The sequence below is a fragment of the Camellia sinensis genome, chromosome 5, assembly GCF_055761805.1.
Source record: "Camellia sinensis isolate YWXY chromosome 5, ASM5576180v1, whole genome shotgun sequence".
NCBI lineage: Eukaryota > Viridiplantae > Streptophyta > Magnoliopsida > Ericales > Theaceae > Camellia > Camellia sinensis.
The window spans coordinates 57,342,983-57,361,731 of NC_138965.1; the positions used below are offsets into that span (position 1 = coordinate 57,342,983).

General features: G+C 36.3%; 1 protein-coding gene across 1 annotated transcript in view; it reads left to right on the forward strand.

The window, feature by feature from the left end:
* Positions 1–18,749, forward strand: part of ETL1 (SNF2 domain-containing protein / helicase domain-containing protein) — a 41,693-nt gene that overhangs the window by 8,710 nt on the left and 14,234 nt on the right. Inside the window, exons 3-8 of the mRNA XM_028270451.2 lie at positions 9,230–9,270; positions 9,398–9,648; positions 9,734–9,914; positions 14,249–14,434; positions 14,751–14,924; positions 15,026–15,184. Coding sequence (XP_028126252.2) covers positions 9,230–9,270; positions 9,398–9,648; positions 9,734–9,914; positions 14,249–14,434; positions 14,751–14,924; positions 15,026–15,184 — 992 coding nt within the window. The remainder of the gene's footprint in view (positions 1–9,229; positions 9,271–9,397; positions 9,649–9,733; positions 9,915–14,248; positions 14,435–14,750; positions 14,925–15,025; positions 15,185–18,749) is intronic.

The following is an 18,749-nucleotide window of genomic DNA, read 5'->3' on the forward strand; positions in this document are numbered from 1 at the left end:
AAACAGTTTGAGAAAGATGGTCACTTTCAAAGACTGGACCTCAAGCAAATGGGTAAATGAGCTACAAGGTAAAAGAATGGCATAAACTTTGTTGATGCCTTCATTTTGGAATACTGTTGTGTTTGCCCTTAAGGTCTCGGGTCCTCTCGTCAAAGTGCTTAGATTGGTTGATACCGAGAAGAAACCTCCCATGGGATACATTTATGAGGCAATGGATAGGGCAAAAGAATGCATTGCAAGTTGATTTGATCATAAAGAAGAGAAGTATAATGAAATCTTTGAAAGAATGCATTGCGCACTTTCTTAACCCAGAATTCTTCGACCCAAAAGCTTTAGAAGTGCAAAAAGATCATGAAGTGATGAATGGGTTTTATGAATGCATGCAAAGGTTGGTCCCGGATGTCACTGTTTAAGATTTGATCACTAATGAGATGGGTATTTATACGAAGGCTGAGAGCCTTTTTGGCAATCCTGTTGCAATTAGGTAAAGAAATACAAGGGCACCAGGTAATATATTATAGACTCATAGAGTTTATTTTTAGTAATACTTTTAGTAAAACTCAATACTTGGTAACAATTATTTCTATTTAGTGATTATCGCAGCTGATTGGTGGGCATCATATGGTTCTAAAACTCCAAACTTGCAAACTTTTGTCGTAAAAGTCCTTAGCCTAACATGTAGTTCATCGGGTTATGAATGAAATTGGAGTGTATTTGAACATGTGAGTATTTAACATTCTAATTAATTTTGTTTGAATTCAAATATTTTTTATTCTCATTATATAGAATTTAATATCTTTTTAATATTTGCAGCTTCATAGCAAGAAAAAAAATAGATTGGAACACTCAATGATTTAGTGTTTGTCAAATATAATAGAACATTGAGATTTAGGTATGACATGCGCAACACTCTTGATCCCATATCTTTGCAAAATATTGATGAAAGCAATGAGTGGTTGCTTGGGAGGATGGATGGAGAATTGGATGAAGATAATGAGCCAGTGTTTGATGATGATGATGGCTTGATGTGGGCCACTGTTGCTAGAGCTTCTGGAGTAGAAGAAAGTAGCCATGTAAATAGAGCAACAAGTTCACGTTTAAAAGTACAACCGACGATATCTAAATCATCAAGATTAACTTCACTTCAATTAATAGATGAAGAGGAAGCGGGCTTACATGACACAGATGAGGAAGATGTTGAGGGATATAAATCAACTGATGGAGAAGAAGATTATAGTTTGCTTGCCATTGATGTTGAGGATGATGGTTGACCGACCGACCGACTTAACCTATCCTTTCTTATGATATTGATGTTTTTAAGTGTGAAGGCATATATTAGTATTTGTTGGATATTTATGCTTTGGATGTTTGGTGTTTATTTATTTATTTTTTATTTTTATTTTATTGAATGTGGATTATTTGATATTTAAAAATTGGAATGTTATGTAATATGCACTTTCATGGCTTTGAGAATTATTCTATAATTTATCTTGAATCTTGATTACTTTTTATGTAAAAAAAAGTTGTCTTAGTACTATGAATGATTAGTCTATGTTAATTTTTTTTTTTTTAATTTTTTACTAAGACTATGAGCTTTACTTCAATAAAGCCCACGTCTCGCCTTGCGCCGTGCGCTTAGGCCCTGAGAGACCTTCAACGCCTTGGTGCGCCTTGAGCCTTTAAAAACATTGAGTCAATGTCTCCAAAACTTTCCAAAAAACCTGAAAACTTGGCATACTTTGTATTCACAACCCTTCTTTCTTTTGCATTTGGAAAGTATCTCTTAAGGCACTTGGTTTTCATTTCAGAAATTTCTTTATCCTTGTGAGGAGGAACACGAATGGGATTTTCATGTGTAGGGGGGTTCGAGGTGAACAGTAATTAAGACAATGATTAGAGAGTCAAAATTATGTTAATGGTTCAACAGATCTGGGCTTGTTGGAGAAGTGAGCAACCAGGTGAGGGTGGAGCAAGTGGTTCAAAGAGAAAAGAATGGCAGTGCACAAATGGGTAGCATCTCCCCAAGTCCCCAAAAATCCTCTTCTTGGACCTTGGTGAATAGGTCCTATTTATAGGCTTTTCCTTGGCACCAAAGGATACCAAGTGGTCAAATAAAGTGAGGACATGTATCTCTAAGAATCACATGGAATATTCTGCCTTGAACCACTAAGCTGAAGATGTCACGTGTCCCTTTGCCTGTACTATGTACTATCGGTTTGGCACAGATGCCTCAGCAAGTGCACTTGCGGCGGGAGTGTTTGCCGTTGCAACTTGCCTTCTCAGCTTGAATCTCAGCAAATGCACTTGCGGCGGTAATGTTTGCTGCAACATTTTCTTTCTCAGTTCAATTTTGCCAAGACATGCATTCTCAGGATTTTATAGCCTACTATCCGCTATGTTCGTGTTCACCTCAGCGACGCCTTTACCCTTAGCCACCTAACCACAAACTCCCCAGCTTCTAAGGGCGAAGGCCATAGCTAGGCCTACTATCAGCCATGCTGTGCCTTAATACCAAGCCCAAGGAGGCTTCCTTGGTCCTGCCCGAGCAACCAAGGTAGGTCCATGACCTGGGTAAATGGAAAGGGAGTCCCTTGTGCTCGGGCTGCCTTGCTCTCATTTTCGCGGGGTTGTTGCGGTACACTGGTATCTCTAGGCTTGCTATCAGCTCTAACCAATAAGCTTTGGGGCTTGCTATAAATGCCAAGCTAGTGAGCTTCTGGGCCTGCTATTAGCGCCGAGCTAATGATGACTTTGGGGGGCCTGTTATCAGTCTTACGCTAGTAATGCCTTGGGGCCTGCTATCAGCGCCAAGCATTAGCCTCTACTTATGGAGAGGAAGCTTTTCCAAAGGCTGTTATCACCTTGGTGGAGTCTTCCCTCCACAAGTTAGTTGCGACGGTTGTAGTTGCTGTGGCGACTGTAGTTGCGGCAGTAGCTGTTTCTCATGGCAAGTGCAAATGGTGGCACCAACAAAGTACCTCAGTAACTTGGTCGCTGCAAGTATTGCCTCTGCAACTTAGTTGCTTTGGTTCTCTCTTTACCTCAGCAACTTCAAATGGCGGCGCCGACAATACTTGAGATGACGATGCAGACAATACTTGGCGGCACTAAGACAAAGTGCCTCAACAACTTGACCGTTGCAAGTGTTGCCTTCGCAACTTGACTTAGCCATTTTTCTTTATGGAACTTGTTCGGACCTTTGGCAGGTTGGACTTGCTCCGGTCCACTGTTGACCCATTTCCCTTGGCCTTTAGCCGTACTCCTTTAATCATTCCTGGTCGCCTAATAGGGGCGGCCTCTGCACTTAGGTCCATCTTTAATTTTGACCTTAATTTCTAGCCCTCTATATCATAAAGCCACATTCCCTATAATACCTAGATTGCAAAATTAGGAAAAAAAATAAAAATAAAAAGTAAATTATGTTATGTTATTAAGAGTTTAAAAATGATATCTAGAATAAGTAAATTCTATCCTTTCACCATCTTAAAAAAGAGTTTAAAAATGAGTTAAACCTCGGATTCAAAGAATGTGCGAGAGAATGAAGTGGTGTACTGCTTTTTGTCTATCTCTCCACTAGCATTTGGTGCACCATAGAATAGAAGGCCGACTCTTCATTTTCTAACTTTCCCTCATGCCTATAAATGGATGCCTTCACCCTCTCAATCATTGAATCCCACATTTCATAGACCAAATGTAAACATGGCTTATTGGTGTCACAAGATCTAAGCATCTCATATATTGGCAAAGTAAATGTGAGTATGTATTCTATCTTGTCCCACCAAATATCATCCCACACTTTTTTGTTAACAAGAGCCGCTTTTCTGACATCATCATCTTTGTAGGATGAGAATTTCTCACTTATCACCATTGCTTGGAGGCCACGATACATAAGCTTAGACCTTTTTAGCATAACAATTGCAGATGCAAAGCGTGTATCTAAGCACAAGCTCATTGAAAATTGTCAATCTCATAGAATGATTCATGATGAAATTATTATGAACATCACATCATCAATCACAATTGTAATCCAATGGCATTCATCATAAGCATAGGTAGCACCTCCAATTTCCTTAGCAGCACAAATATTTTGAAGAGCAAGATTAAGTGTGTGCACTACACAAGGTGTCCAAAATATTTGCGGATAATTATCTTGAATGATTGATCCAGCTGCACTACAAACAAGAGCATTGTTGGTAATTACGTGAATCACATTATGAGGGCCTACTTCATCAATCACATCACTAATTAATTTAGCAACATGATACTTGTCTTTGTACTCACCTTCACAATTAACAGCTCTTACAAACATAGCTCCACCATTAGATGCTACCATGAGATTGATAAGAGGTCTCCTTTGTGTATCGGTGCATCCATCGGCTACTACACTCAACTCCTTTTGATTCCATGATTGTTTGTTGGTTCCAACATGTCAATATTTGCTCTTTCTTTTTTGAAGTAGAGTAATCCTCAATAAGTTGTAACCAGGAGGGACAAACCCTATAATTTGATTCTCAGCAGCAAATTTAAAAGCACCCACAAAATATGGATTCCTAACCAAATGAAAGGGCAACCAGCTAAATAGAACATGCGAGCAATTAAAGAATGTAAATGTTCTCAAGCACCTTGATTGAATGTTTTATCTAAGGCACTACTTCCACTTGTCTCTCTTTTTTTGGTTCATAGCCATCCAGTCTAAATGTTCCAACATCCCCTACCACTCTTACGCTAGGACTAATTCGGGAAGGAGGAGGTAAAGGAACATCTTTAAGCTTTGTCATCTTTTTCCTATTCTCAGCTTCTTTATCTGCCTTTCGCATTTCAGCAAGAAGATCAGGCCTGTTCTTCACAAATGCACACACTATAATTCCATGCCCAGAAAGTAGCAACAAATGTGCTTTGACTCTATAGTATGAACCTTGAAACTCAATATTACAATAATTACACCGAAATTTGGTATTACCACTTATGCTTTCACCCTTTTTAGCTATTTTCATAACGTAACCTCAAAAAGGAGCATTTTCATCCCTAGTTTGATTAGTATCAATAGAAGGGGCACTTGCAGTTGAACCTATACTTCATGATGAACTCATATTCCTGTAATATAACCATCAACAAAATAATTTGTGAATTCTCTCACTTCATTCAAGTATATGATTTTTCAAATATTTAACTTACAATTTTCTGATTGTGTCTACTACAATCTACAACAGAAATGGGCAAAGTTAAATAACAGCGTGGGTGATTCTACATTACCTTTTCTTTTTTTTTTTTTTGAAGATGATTAAAGAGAAGGCTCTAGACTTGCAAGTTACATGAAATTCTAGTGGTTGTGGGGAAAAAATATAAAAAATATATGTTAAAAAAAAAATGGAGAGTTCAAGAAAGAGGAATAAGAATCAAATGAAAGAAAGAGAAAATCAAAGGAGAGAATCGAATAAAAAAAACGAAGGAAAAAAAGAAAAGAGGGCAGATCAATTCGTTTGCTGCGAAGAAAAAAAATAAAAATCTGAAAAAAAAAATGGAAGAAGAAGAGGAATCAAAGAAAAACGAAGGAAAAAAAAGAAAAGAGGGCAAATCAATTTGTTTGTTGTGAAGAAAGAAAATAAAAATCTGAAAAAAAATGGAAGAAGAATCGAAGAAAAACGAAGGAAAAAAAACGACAGACCTCTTTATTTGCTGCGAAGAAAGAGAAAAAAATCTGAAAAAAAAAATGAAAGAAAGAGGAAGAAGAATTGAAGAAGAGGAAGAATTGAAGAGAAACTCACCGGAGTGTGTTATTCGAAGGAGAGAATCAGCACCTTCAAAGGAGTTTTTCAATCACTGACCGTTTCTCTCTTGGAGTTGACTGTATTTTTTCGAAGGAGATAATCGAATCGAACCAAGTAAACCTAATTTCAATTTGTTTCATGTTTTAATTATTACAAAAGAACCCCAAATTTATTTAATTTTTTGAAATGGACAAAAAAATTGCTTCGATACCCTTGAAATTGCAGAAAAATTTCGTTTTTTACTCCGGCGTACCCAAAAACGTACCCATTGCGTACTAGCTGATCGCATAAAACGTGCTTGGTGCATTTTTGCCGTACCTGGTATGCATAGCCGCATCTGGTAACTACCCGGTACTTGTACGGCAACATTTTTAGAGTACCTGTGCTTCATAGACGTTTGATGAGTTTTATGTTAGACTTGGTGACATTGTCAATTCCAGTTGCAGCCTAAAGGAACCCGCGAGTGAAACCAAGATTGTGAGGAAGGTCCTCTGGTCTCCCCCTAAACTTTTTTAGGCTAAGGTCGTTGCTATAGAAGAGATCAAGGATTTAGAATCCCTTCAAGCCTGAGTTGAACTGGAATATGTGCCCACCTAAGAAGTCGAATGGCTTTCAAAGCTATTGGAGAGGATGTAGTCTTCTCTTATGATGGTGACATAGGTGAAGAGGACTTAATTAGAATTATGAAGAAATTTTAAGGGTTCATCAAACTCAAAAAAGGTAGCAATTCCACATCTCTAAGAAGCACAGATACTTTTGAGAAGGTGACATGTCCGTTTCTGACATGTGTCGGACATCGACACTCGTCGGATGCTTCTTGACACTTGTTGAACATGCGTCCAAATGTGTCTTGTTAGTTTTTAAATTTTTGTAGATTGGTACACTCTTTGGACAGGGGACACACGTGTCTATCGCTTGGATATACATAAAACTAATTATAAATTTGCAGAAAATTACTTGAGATACAATAATAAAAGAAAAGCAATGTATTTTTATAGGAATTAGTATTATGGTGCTTTTGTTTTATTATATATATATATATATATTTGAATGGTATATCTACATATGACATATTAGATATATAAACTTGTATATTGTGTGTTCCCCATGTGTTGTTTCATACAATAATTTGAAAATTACCGGGTTATCCTGTTCATTTTGTATAATGTATCCATGACCATACTTCTTAGCCATGTCTTCTAGGAAAGAGCAGATTTTAAAGTCCAATCAGGGTAAGAATGAAAAGAAGTCCCAAAGTAGCAAAGTTAAGAAATCCCATGGTGTCAGTATAAGTTTTAAGGATTTGCTTACATAGCTAATGAGTGTCCTAATAAAAAAAAGACTAAGGCTAAGGGCTGAGTAGCTAAATGGAGTGATACTGACGCTAGTGAGGGGAAGTCTTCTTGTTTTGATGTTCTAGTGGACTTGGAAAATGTTGTGGCCCTTGTTGCTAACATAAGCTTAGGAAGAAAGACAGTGAGACTAGTGAGGTGAGCTGGCTCCAAAGGGAGTGCTCTAAAGAAGTTGGGTTTTCAGATAATGAGAATGAGGAGTCAATTCAGGAGGCCTATATTGAGATGTATTATGATTGGCTCAAAATGAAGAAGAATAGGATGAACTTGCCTATCAAGTTTAGGACCTTAGCGAAAGGGTAGAAACCCCAAAGTCTGAATTTTTAGAGTACTTAGGACTCATACATACAATCTTTCTACCAAGCGCACCTTGTGGAAAAAGAGGGGAATGAGAGTTTAGAAGCTTGTAGGAAAGTAGAGTCGAAGGTGGCATAAAGCTTATTCTGGGAATTTGAGGATTTGATTAGCTCTCCTATGTGCATTAGCCATCATGTGAAAAAAGCGTGTGTTTGTTCCTTTTTCCTTGATTAAGCAATAATTCTATAGCCTTATAATTTCGGCAAATCTTCTCTAAAATCATAAGTCTTCCAACCTCTGTTTTCATCTATGCCCTTTCCACTTACTCGACTTTTGAATTGTCATCTTTACCCTCATTATGATCAATATATCTGATCTAACCTAAAAGTTTTGCTATCCTCACACCCCTCTTACCAAACACTTCCCAGTTCCATCTCTTTGTCTTTTGAAAATTTCAAAATTCCTGTCCAGATAGTTGTTCGATGAGCCCTCTACCTTGTAACCTTCCCACCAGCCTTTAACCAAATCAATGAAGCCTTCCTACCTAAGCCACATATTCACAAACTTGAAGGGGCTTGGGTCCAAACACAATCCTGAACAATCTACATATTCTGAACATGATATGAGACTAAAAAGACTGAAAAACATCTGGAAAGCACTCCTCTCAATCAGTGGACACCAAACTCTATTGATCTTGGACATAGAGGTCCACTGCTCGACATATATCTTCCCCCTTCCAAAGTCAGGTCCACCAGTGCCTCTCTCGCAATAAAATCTGAAAAAACTCACTAGAAATCAACAGACAACCCAATCTCTCTCACTATGATATCTTATCACATTAAACACCCATCCAATACACCAAGGACAATTCCAGCTAGAATGAACATGAGACAACTCCGCCCATAAACTGCCTCTATCAACAGGTCTACCCCTGTGAATGCAATCATTATAATTTTTTATTGTTATATGTTTCTTGATGCCTTTGTTATATCGGTGGTATCTTAGTTGCAGGAACCTCCTATTGGGGGTTGACCAATCTGCTCCATAACCTCAATTCCGTGATTCATAGCAAGAATCAAGTGAGAAATGCGTTCCCATAAAGAAAGAACGTGTTTGCAAGTGGGATAGAATCTCTTGAACAAATAAATCACAAAGAAATATAAAAAAAAAAAAGAAGCTACCAAGTAAGAGAAAATACGTAGCCCATCAGATTATAGGGGAAAAAAACTCAAATTTAATCTATTACTTCACATATACATAATATCTATTTATATTTACAAAAACAATTCTCCATTGACACCGATCTCCAATATTTATTAATATTTTAAAATATATATATATATATATATATATATATTACAACTAAGCCAAAAAAAAAAAAAAAAAAAAATTCTTACAATATGTTAATATACTTATATCAAATATATAATTCTTTTCATTGGCAATCCCAACCTTAGAATGTTCTATGTGCCCCCCCGCTTCCAACCTTGGCCTGCCCCACTTCCACTTTTGCTTCGTGCAATTAAGGGTGGTACTCCTTTGACTGCATTCTGAATTGCGAAATGAGTTCTTCCATATAACATGTGCTCCTTAGTAGTTTGTTCTGATTATCTTGCATGTTAGAACTTTTTATTTTTATTTTTATTTTTAGATGGGACATGTTAGAACTGGATGTGCTGAAACCTATTTTGACTTACTGAAACCGTAATTAAAGTGTTGATTGGGTGTTTGATATATATCTGAGAGTAGTGTACATGATCCTAGGCTAGTTTCTAAGAGTAATTGATGCCTTACATTTATTATTCCATGCAGCAATATTGGCAGATGAGATGGGTCTTGGTAAAACAATTCAGGTTAGTTGAGCTCTAGACTCATTTGCCTTTGCTTTGTTATTGATTGTAATTTTTTTTGATGAGCAATACTGATTGTAAATTTATCATCCTAATAATTAAAAATTGTGATGTTTCTGATTTCAAGCAGGCTATAACATATTTAACCTTGTTGAAACACTTGGAAGATGATCCAGGTCCCCATTTAATAGTATGCCCTGCTTCTGTTTTGGAGAACTGGGAAAGGGAGCTGAAAAAGTGGTGTCCCTCATTTTCTGTTCTCCAGTATCATGGGGCTGCGCGATCGGCATATTCAAGAGAGCTGAGCTCTCTGGCCAAGGCTGGATTGCCACCTCCATTTAATGTTATTCTTGTGTGTTACTCACTTTTCGAACGACACAGGTTTGCTTTACCTTAATTTCCAGGCCAATGTTATGTATGTTCATTTGGTATTAGTTTTATTCTTATCATTATGCTCTTTTGGCAGTATGCAGCAGAAAGATGACCGTAAAATTTTGAAATCTTGGCGGTGGAGTTGTGTGCTAATGGATGAGGCTCATGCATTGAAGGATAAAAACAGCTACAGGTGGAAAAACCTAATGTCTATTGCGCGGAGTGCCAACCAGCGTCTGATGCTTACAGGGACACCACTGCAAAATGATTTACATGTATGGTACTGGTGATAGCCTTTGTTTAAGTTACTAAAATGGATATTATGTAGTATACAATTCAACAAAGAAATGGTTGCTTTGCACTGCATCATTACAAAGCTGATTTAATTAACTAATGGTTGCTCTGCAAAACTGCTTCTATATAGTGCACAGATGTCTTATGTTGGAATAAGAGCTACTATAAAGAGAAGAGTGTGAGATTGTGTTGGAAAATAATGTTTATATTCATTGAAAAAAACCATAATTTTAAACATATGCACTGAGACCAGTCTCAAAGAGAAGACGACTTACTTGCATTGAGAGAGAAAATAGTCCCCTGGAAGAATGAGCAACCTCGACTCTAAGAAAATACCGGAGATGACCCAAGTCCTTATCGTGAAATTGTTGACCTAAATAATGTTTCAAATCAGCAATATTAGTGGAGTCATTGCTAGGAGTGATGATGTCATCCACATATACAATTAGAACGATAATCCCATTAGAGTGATGAACACAGACAAATTGATAAGAAGTAGAACGACGAAGTCTATATGCCAGGACAATTACACTGAAGCGATCAAATTAAACATGAGGAGATTGCTTAAGACTATACAGAAACTTTCGCAACCGACAAACAAAAGATGCTCACTACCAAGAACAACATAGCCAGGTAACTAATCCATATAGCTTCTCTTGTAGGCAAGGTTTTAAAAAGCGGCCGCAACCGTTATGTAACGCCGTTACGTAACGGTTTTGGCGGTTACCGCCACCCGTTATGGCCGCTTTTGTAGTGTGATTGCGATTCACAGGTGTGTCGGCCGTAGCGGTTGCCGTAGTAGTTGTAACGGTGCTGTAATAGCCGTAACGGCCTGTTACGCACCGTTACGTAACGGTTCCAAACTGTTTCTTTCGAAAAAACACACAAAAAAAAGCTAAAAATGGGGGAAGAGGGATAGAGAGAAAATGAAGGAGCAAGAGATAGAGAGTGAGGAGGGAAGATGAAGAACATGTTACTGATTTGTTTAAGCTGTAAGATCTATGCTATTCTATTCAACTGCTATTACTAAACCATTTTGTTTGTGTGTGTCTATCTAGATATATTGTTTGAAAATAATAATAATAATAATAAGTGTGGTCATTATCTATTTGGCTTGGTTAAAATATGTGTATATATATATATATATATATATATTTAGGCTCTTATTTATTCTCTTATTTTTGTCATTGTTTATCTTATATATGATAGTTAGTGATTGATTTTTTGTATAATATAAAGTCATTAATTATTAAAATAAAACGTAAAAAACTCAGTTTATAGTGATTTAAAAATATGAAATATATTGGATCATACTTAAAAATTTACAAAAATTGATCAATATTTATTTTTAACCCAATAAATATGATCATGGAAAAAAAATATGCCTATCGGTAAGTTTTTTTCAAATTGTGCGAAAAATAAAAAAATTCACGGTTTCGGTTACCGCAACTGTTACACTACAGCCTTTACACCCAGCAACCGCAACCGCAACCGCGTCACCGCCACCGTTACAGCGACAGCAACCGCTTTTCAGAACCTTGCTTGTAGGTCTCCATAAAGAAAGACATTCTTTATATCAAGCATCATATAAAGGCTAAGACTGACTGATTGCAATAAAGAAGAATTTGAACAGATAACACCATAGATTTATGTGTAGCATTTGGCCACTAGGCGTGCCTTAAGCCCTTCAATAGTACCATTACCGTTAGGAAGATATTTCACAGTATAAATCCAACTACAACCAACAATAACTTTCCCAAAATGAAGAGGGATAAGCTCAAGGTTGATTCTGATGAAGAGCACTCATTTCCTCATCCATAGTATGCTTTCAACACAACATGGACATAGCCTACTGATAAGATGGAATGGAAAGACAAGACAAACTACGAGCAAAGGAATGACTTTGGCGGAAAATTCAAAGTTTGAATTTTCACCTCTTTGCACAAAGTAAGGATGCCATCATAAACTCCTCTCAATTTTTGCAAATTAGTAGTAAAGGGTCTATGTTGCAATAATTGAGCCCACAAGGTCGTAAAGCTATCATAATATTCAAATAAGGAATTACCACACTGTTGAGTAGCGAAGATTTGCTCATACAACTCATATACTCGAGAAACATTACTTTGATTGGAAAATGACTCTGCAAGGGAGTGCCTAATTTGCTTAGAGGTTTCACAAAACTCCATTGTAGTAGAAATATGAGGTTCCAAACTATGCCAAAGCCACCCATAACACACAAATCCTCACTGGGCCACTCATCATAAGCTTTATCATCTGCATCAGGAGGAAGTTCAGTAAGAAAGCGCAACTTCTTGCCATGCGAAAACACTTTTACTGCATGAGTCCATGTTGGATAGTTTAGACTATTTAATTTCTTGGTAGTAATAGATATAGGCAACTCATCATCCTTGAGCATGGGGGGTTTTGTCTCAGCCATGACAACTAGCACATGACCAGGACACAAATATAGGCAAGCTCTCAAGGAAAGAAGAAATAGGATCCATAAACTAAAAGTAATCTTACCAATAGTTTCAAAACACAGTGAGAGTTCAACACCCGCCAAAAAGAAACAAGTCAGCAAAAAAACTTAAAATATAATAGTTCCAAGAGAAGAATACCCAAAAAAAAAAAAAAAAAAAAATCGAGATTTGTCAGGACCCAGGCAGGGGCGAACTCAAAATCCAGAAAAACCCTCCAACCAATACCTCAAATCCACAAACTAATTGCAAGGGAAGCCTCCCATAGGGTTTTTGGCACCTATAGAAGATAACCAAATAGGGAAAAATAAAAAAAAGAGGATCATAATTGCAAATCGATGATCCGCAACCAACAAACACAAGTGCACAGAATAAGTTCACAGAACCCAATTTGTTCATCATGACGTCACGCTGATGTTGTCGTACAGATGATGATATCAGCACATCATTGTCACCTTGCGTCGATCTCCAGATTATAATGAACACTTGATGAGGTCGATTGGTGATCTGATACAAGTTGAAATGTAAAATATGTGAAACTAAGGTTAGGGTTATAGAAGGAGAGAAGAAAGGAGGGAAGACGTATATGTTTTTGGCTTGTAAAACACTTTACCACAATATGACCATAGTACCTTCAACTTAACACAAAAATAACATACGACGAATACTAACAATTTGATGTGCGTAATTGTAGCAAATGAATCAGTTGTGGCCTCATGTGCCAGACATTGTCAACAAAGTAGTTGTTCAACAACTTCCTTTTCCTTGGGTTATATTTTGCACCCACATTAGAACTAGTAAGATAAATATCTTCACTTCTTGCAAGATATTCTTTCTGTTTTGGGTATAATGATTTACCATCTTAATTAGCAGCCAGATTTAGTTATGTGCCTCAGGTTGCTTGGGTTCTTATGGTTATTCTTTTTCTAACTTTTGCATGTTTCTTTGCTAATTTCCCTTTTGGTACCTGTGTTGTCATTTACACATAGGGTTCTCATCCATCTTCTTAGATGCTCTCTCTCTATGGCTTTTGCATATTCACTTGTGTATGCCTGTTGTTTCTGTAATTATTGCCTATTTTTCTGTAAAGTCTCATTTGCTTACCTGGCAAAAAAAGAAAAGCTAAAAGAATTAAACAACTCACTTATCATTTTGTTACAGGACATATTTTCTTCAAGCTCATAACCATATCTTTGGAAGATTTGATATGTAAAGTGATATATATGCTATATTTTTTTTTATGCCAATGCTAGATATCTGTTAACCATTCCAATATAATGACAAAAACTAGTAGAGGCTTTGAATATTGTTAATGTTTCTTTGTGAAAGACATGTTTTCCTTGAGCTCATAAGTCATAACCATATCTTTGGAAGATTTGATCTGTATTATATATCTTCGATTTCATTGCTGGATGTTTGTTAACGTTTCCCATATAATGACAGAATTACTAGAGGCTTTGAACATTGTCAATGTTTTTTTCGTATACCAACTTTGCATTTGACCTGCAACATCTACCCATAAGAAATTAGATTTAGATTGTAAATGGGTATGACTGAATTGTGCTCTTTGTAAGAATTCTTTATAATAAAATTGATTTAGTGACCTGTGGTGATAATATGACTGTATAGTCATTAATTCTCACTTGTCAGGGCTAACTTTTATTTTCTGAAGTCAGCACAGATTATTAATGTATTGAAATTTGAGCAATTTCATTTATGTTTTATATGATATCTACTCTTGATACTTATAAAAGAATATGACATCTGATCTTGAAGTTTGTATTGCTATTGTGCAGTTACTTGGAATGCTTTCTTTGACTTGGTGGTTTTCATTGCAGGAACTGTGGTCATTGTTGGCATTTATGATGCCTGATGTCTTTGAAACTGGAGATGTAGACTTGAAAAAGCTTTTCAATTCGGAAGATAGGGATTTGATTTCTCGTATGAAGTCCATATTGGGACCATTTATTTTGAGGCGTTTAAAATATGATGTAATGCAGCAACTAGTGCCAAAGATACAGCAGGTATTCCACATATCCATTTTTCTGTTTAAGTTGCAATTAGTATTGTTGTTTTCTAGAAACACCTATTTCTTTATCTCATTATTTGGCTCTGTGGCACATATCCATTTTTCTGTTGGAGTTGCAACAAGTATTGTGGTTTTCCGGAAACACCTATTTCTGTATCTCATTATTTGGCTTTATGGCACATCTACATTTTTCTGTTTTATTTGCAACTAGTATTGTGGTTTCTGGAAATGCCTATTTCTTTATCTCATTATTTGGAAATGCCTTTTGCTGTTTTTATCTGTTATTCAAGGGATAGAATATATTGCTGCAGGTTGAGTATGTAGAGATGGAAAAACAACAACATGATGCTTATAACGCGGCCATTGAGGAGTATCGTGCAGCTACACGAGCTCGTGTTTTAAAGTTTTCAGAGGATGACTCTAATAATGCTGTTGGCATTCTTCCTCAACGTCAAATTTCAAACTATTTTGTTCAGTTTCGTAAGGTGCTGCAGATTCTTTTTCACTACATTTGCTTTAAACCTAAATGCTTTGGATCTGACTGTGTTTACTTTTCTTTCTGATAAGTGTACTTTTCCTATTCTAGATTGCAAATCATCCTTTACTGGTGCGGCGTATTTACACAGATGAGGACGTTGTTCGGTTTGCTAAAAAGTTGCATCCTCAAGGAGTGTTTGGCTTTGAATGTACCTTGCACCGAGTAACTGAGGAGCTCAAAAGTTACAATGATTTCTCTATTCACCGGGTAACTTTTTGACAATGCCTCTTTTGGTTTTCTTTCTTCTATCATTTGACCTGGTACTCTGATTCTTTACTTTGGGCATACAGTAGGACACCTGGTGTCCTAATTCAATTGGAATAGATATTAATTAGTTCAAATTTTAATTGCATTAACTACTACCAAGCATCATATGTACTTGAGTTGGATCCTTTCTTATTAATGAACATTTACTTAACTAAAAAAAATGAGAAATGCATTAAACAAAACCAATAACTATATTAGACTCTGTTCTTATTAAAAGGTCTAAAACTCTGGAGGCTAGTATCAAACATTCTTCTGCATCTTAGTTCGTAGGCCTTTGTAAACAAACTCGAATTCAACAATGCAGAACACTATGGCCTTTCTCAAAAGTCTCACACTATAGCATTAAGATGTTTGAGAGTTTTAAGGGAAGCTTGAATGGGATGCTAATGCTTCAGGCAATCTGGTTGTTTCTCATCACCTTGGCATTCTTGTTTACACACGAAAAGGATAATTACATTCAAACTTCATTTTACTAATGGACAAAAAGTAAAATTAAAGATCTCTTTTTATACTTTCGTCATAAGAAAGCCCCTTGTTTCTTAGAATTTTGTGCCGAAAATATATGGTTATGTTTGGTGGTGTTAGGTAAAATTACAAACAGTAAGAAGAGGGTTTATGAAGAATTTACCCGTTTGAAGGCTAGGGGGTGCTTCAAGGTGATGGAGTAGGAGAGGTGGTTTGTGCTTATTTATATTTATATATTTTAAAATAATATTTTAGTACACATTTCTCTCTTAAAAGAGTAGTATCCCCTTGGCATTTTCTCTATTACAATTTTACTTATCAATACCAACAAACCAAACCAAGCCTTAACGTCTATCAAATGGGGTCGGCTACGTGAATTCTTCTTCTTCACTCGATTCTATCAAAGGCCATTTGGTTAGTCAAATTAAGGAGATTCATATCTTTATTTACTACACTAGCTCATGTCAATTTAGGTTTGTCCCTTCCCCTAACACTTCCATCTCCCGTCACTGTATCACATCTCTTCACTACTACCTTTGTTGTGTATGACCAAACCATCTCAATTTATTCCCCAAAATGGGCAAAACAAGTTATTCTGTGGAAACAATGGATGGAGGAACAACTTTGGGACTAATATATAATTACTCTTCGCATGATGTGCATGTGGTTCTCTTTTTGATATACACAACTGAATATATATATTTATATAAATATTTTTCACTATTGGATAAGTCCCAACTAATTTTTCTCATAGATTCTTCATATAAATTTTTTTCACTACAAAAATTTTGTGAAGTGATTTTTCTTAAGAAAGTTGTGTGCATCTGTGCTTGATTTAGGTTCCTCTAGTGTCATTTGGTTGCAAAATTGATTCAAAAGTTGCTGAGGGCCTGTGCACTCCTGGGGATTAGTCGGGCTTTGATTTGGACACCCTGGTGCCAATCCAAATAAATAAATAAAATTAAATAAAAAAAATTGATTCAAAAGTTGCATGAATTTTCATATTTTATGTTCCTCCTCACCATCAGTGAACAATTTAGTTAACAACTGGGGAGCTTCTTGGGACCCAATTTAGTTAGCAAGCCATTTTATATTGACGAAGGAACAATATGAAACGACACGAGGGTGAGTCCATGGTGTAGGTTCTGAATGCTTAATTTGTTGGCAATTTGATGTATGTTCTGTACAAGCCAAACGTCGCTTATACAGGAGTTGTCAGTGGATGCATGTACAATTTAGGAAAGGGGCATTGGGAAGGAAAGGAATATAGAGAAGCTATCAAATGGATATTTAGGGCATGTATATGCTGTCTCCAATGTAGCAGGTGACATTAGTAGAAAGAAGCGGATGGTGTATGTGTTTACTCTTGGAAGCATTGCAGCTAGATGGGTCTCTTAGGTACAGAGGTTATGACCATCTCCACTATAGACACAAGATATGTTGCAAGGAGAGAAGCTTGGAAATAGATGCATGAAGCTTGAGGATTGCAAGTTTTACAATGATAGCTACATTGTGATGCATCTTGTAAAGAATTCATTGTTTGACATGAGGACTAACATATTGACATCAAATATCTTTTTGTATGATAGCTTTTTGAGGATGGCAATTTAGTTTAGACAAGATTCACAGCAAAGAAAATCCTGCAGATATGATGGCCAGGGTGGTTATCATTGAGAAACTAAAGTTGTGTTCAACTTCAGTTGGTCTTGGCACTTGAAAATGGAGGATTGAGTTGCTGTGTTACTTTGTGATGATATAAATAGTTGAGGCTTGCAGTTTATTCGTGTCTGGAATCAGTCTCCAAGTGGAAGATTGATGAGGTGATAGAGCCCTTATTACTAAAGGAGTGAAGAAGTTGATCATGTGGCTATACAACCCACTTGAGTAGGCAATTAGATGATTGGTTCACTTTTGTCCGCAATATACAAATGCAATGGAGAATGCTGAAGAAGGGGTAGCTCGAACGGGATTGGGAGTTGCTTGAGTGGGCTGTTTGCCTTGGTACTGTCACACCCCGGTTTATAAGCTGGTGGATTATTACTAATTTATAATAATTACGGTGATTGAACCCGATAAAGTTTAGATTTAGAAGAATATGACATGAAGGAGTCAAATAACTCCCAAATATTTTATTAGTGATGAAATCCAATTTGGGACAAATTTAAATAAAATATTATTTCTGTAACTTCAAATGTTCATAAGCTCAAATCTCATAACAATTGCTTAGAATAAAATACCAATACACAAGATAATTAAAATTCAGTCATGAAGTTAGAACTCCCAAGTTTAGGCTTTAAAAGCCACGAATGAGCTCACAACCCCAAAATGCAAATCACATAAACATCCAACTAATATAAGCATGCTAACTAACTAATTTTACAAGTTCATAAACAAACTAGTTAGGTTTACATGCCGATGCCCAAAATAATAACTCAAAAAGGGCCTAGATATAATTAAGCATGGATATACATGTGTAAGTTTGCAAAATAATTAATTGTTAGGCATGACCGCCCAACTCTGTTGCTGGACGTGGAGTACCTAAAATGGTAGGGGGTGAGCAAATATGTCTCACCAATAATCATCTAAGACATTTGAAATGAATAAATTACATGCAAGAATCATATTATCTCAATAATAGCCAAAAAGCCACTAAAATAAGCCAAAAGATGAAAGAACTATACAAAAAAAGAGAGTTTTCCTTTCCTTTCTACGTTTTGCACGTTTTTTCTTTAAAAACCAAAAAATATCCAAAACATAATAATTTTTTTCACCTCATATTTTAGCTAAAAAGCCAAAAAGTTATTAAAATAGCCTATTCCCAAACCAACCCTTATTATCTTTGTTATAGTGTTAGTAGGATGATATCATACTACACAAGTATTTCAAAATTCAAGACAAAATTGATAGTATCGAAAATCAATGAAATATCTCACCAACCTCGTCAAACCCGTCGAGTCTAACTAGAACATAGTCATATCCTCAACCTAGGTGACTATTCAAGTCCCTAATCCCATATTCATGGCTTACTAGACCAAAGGAC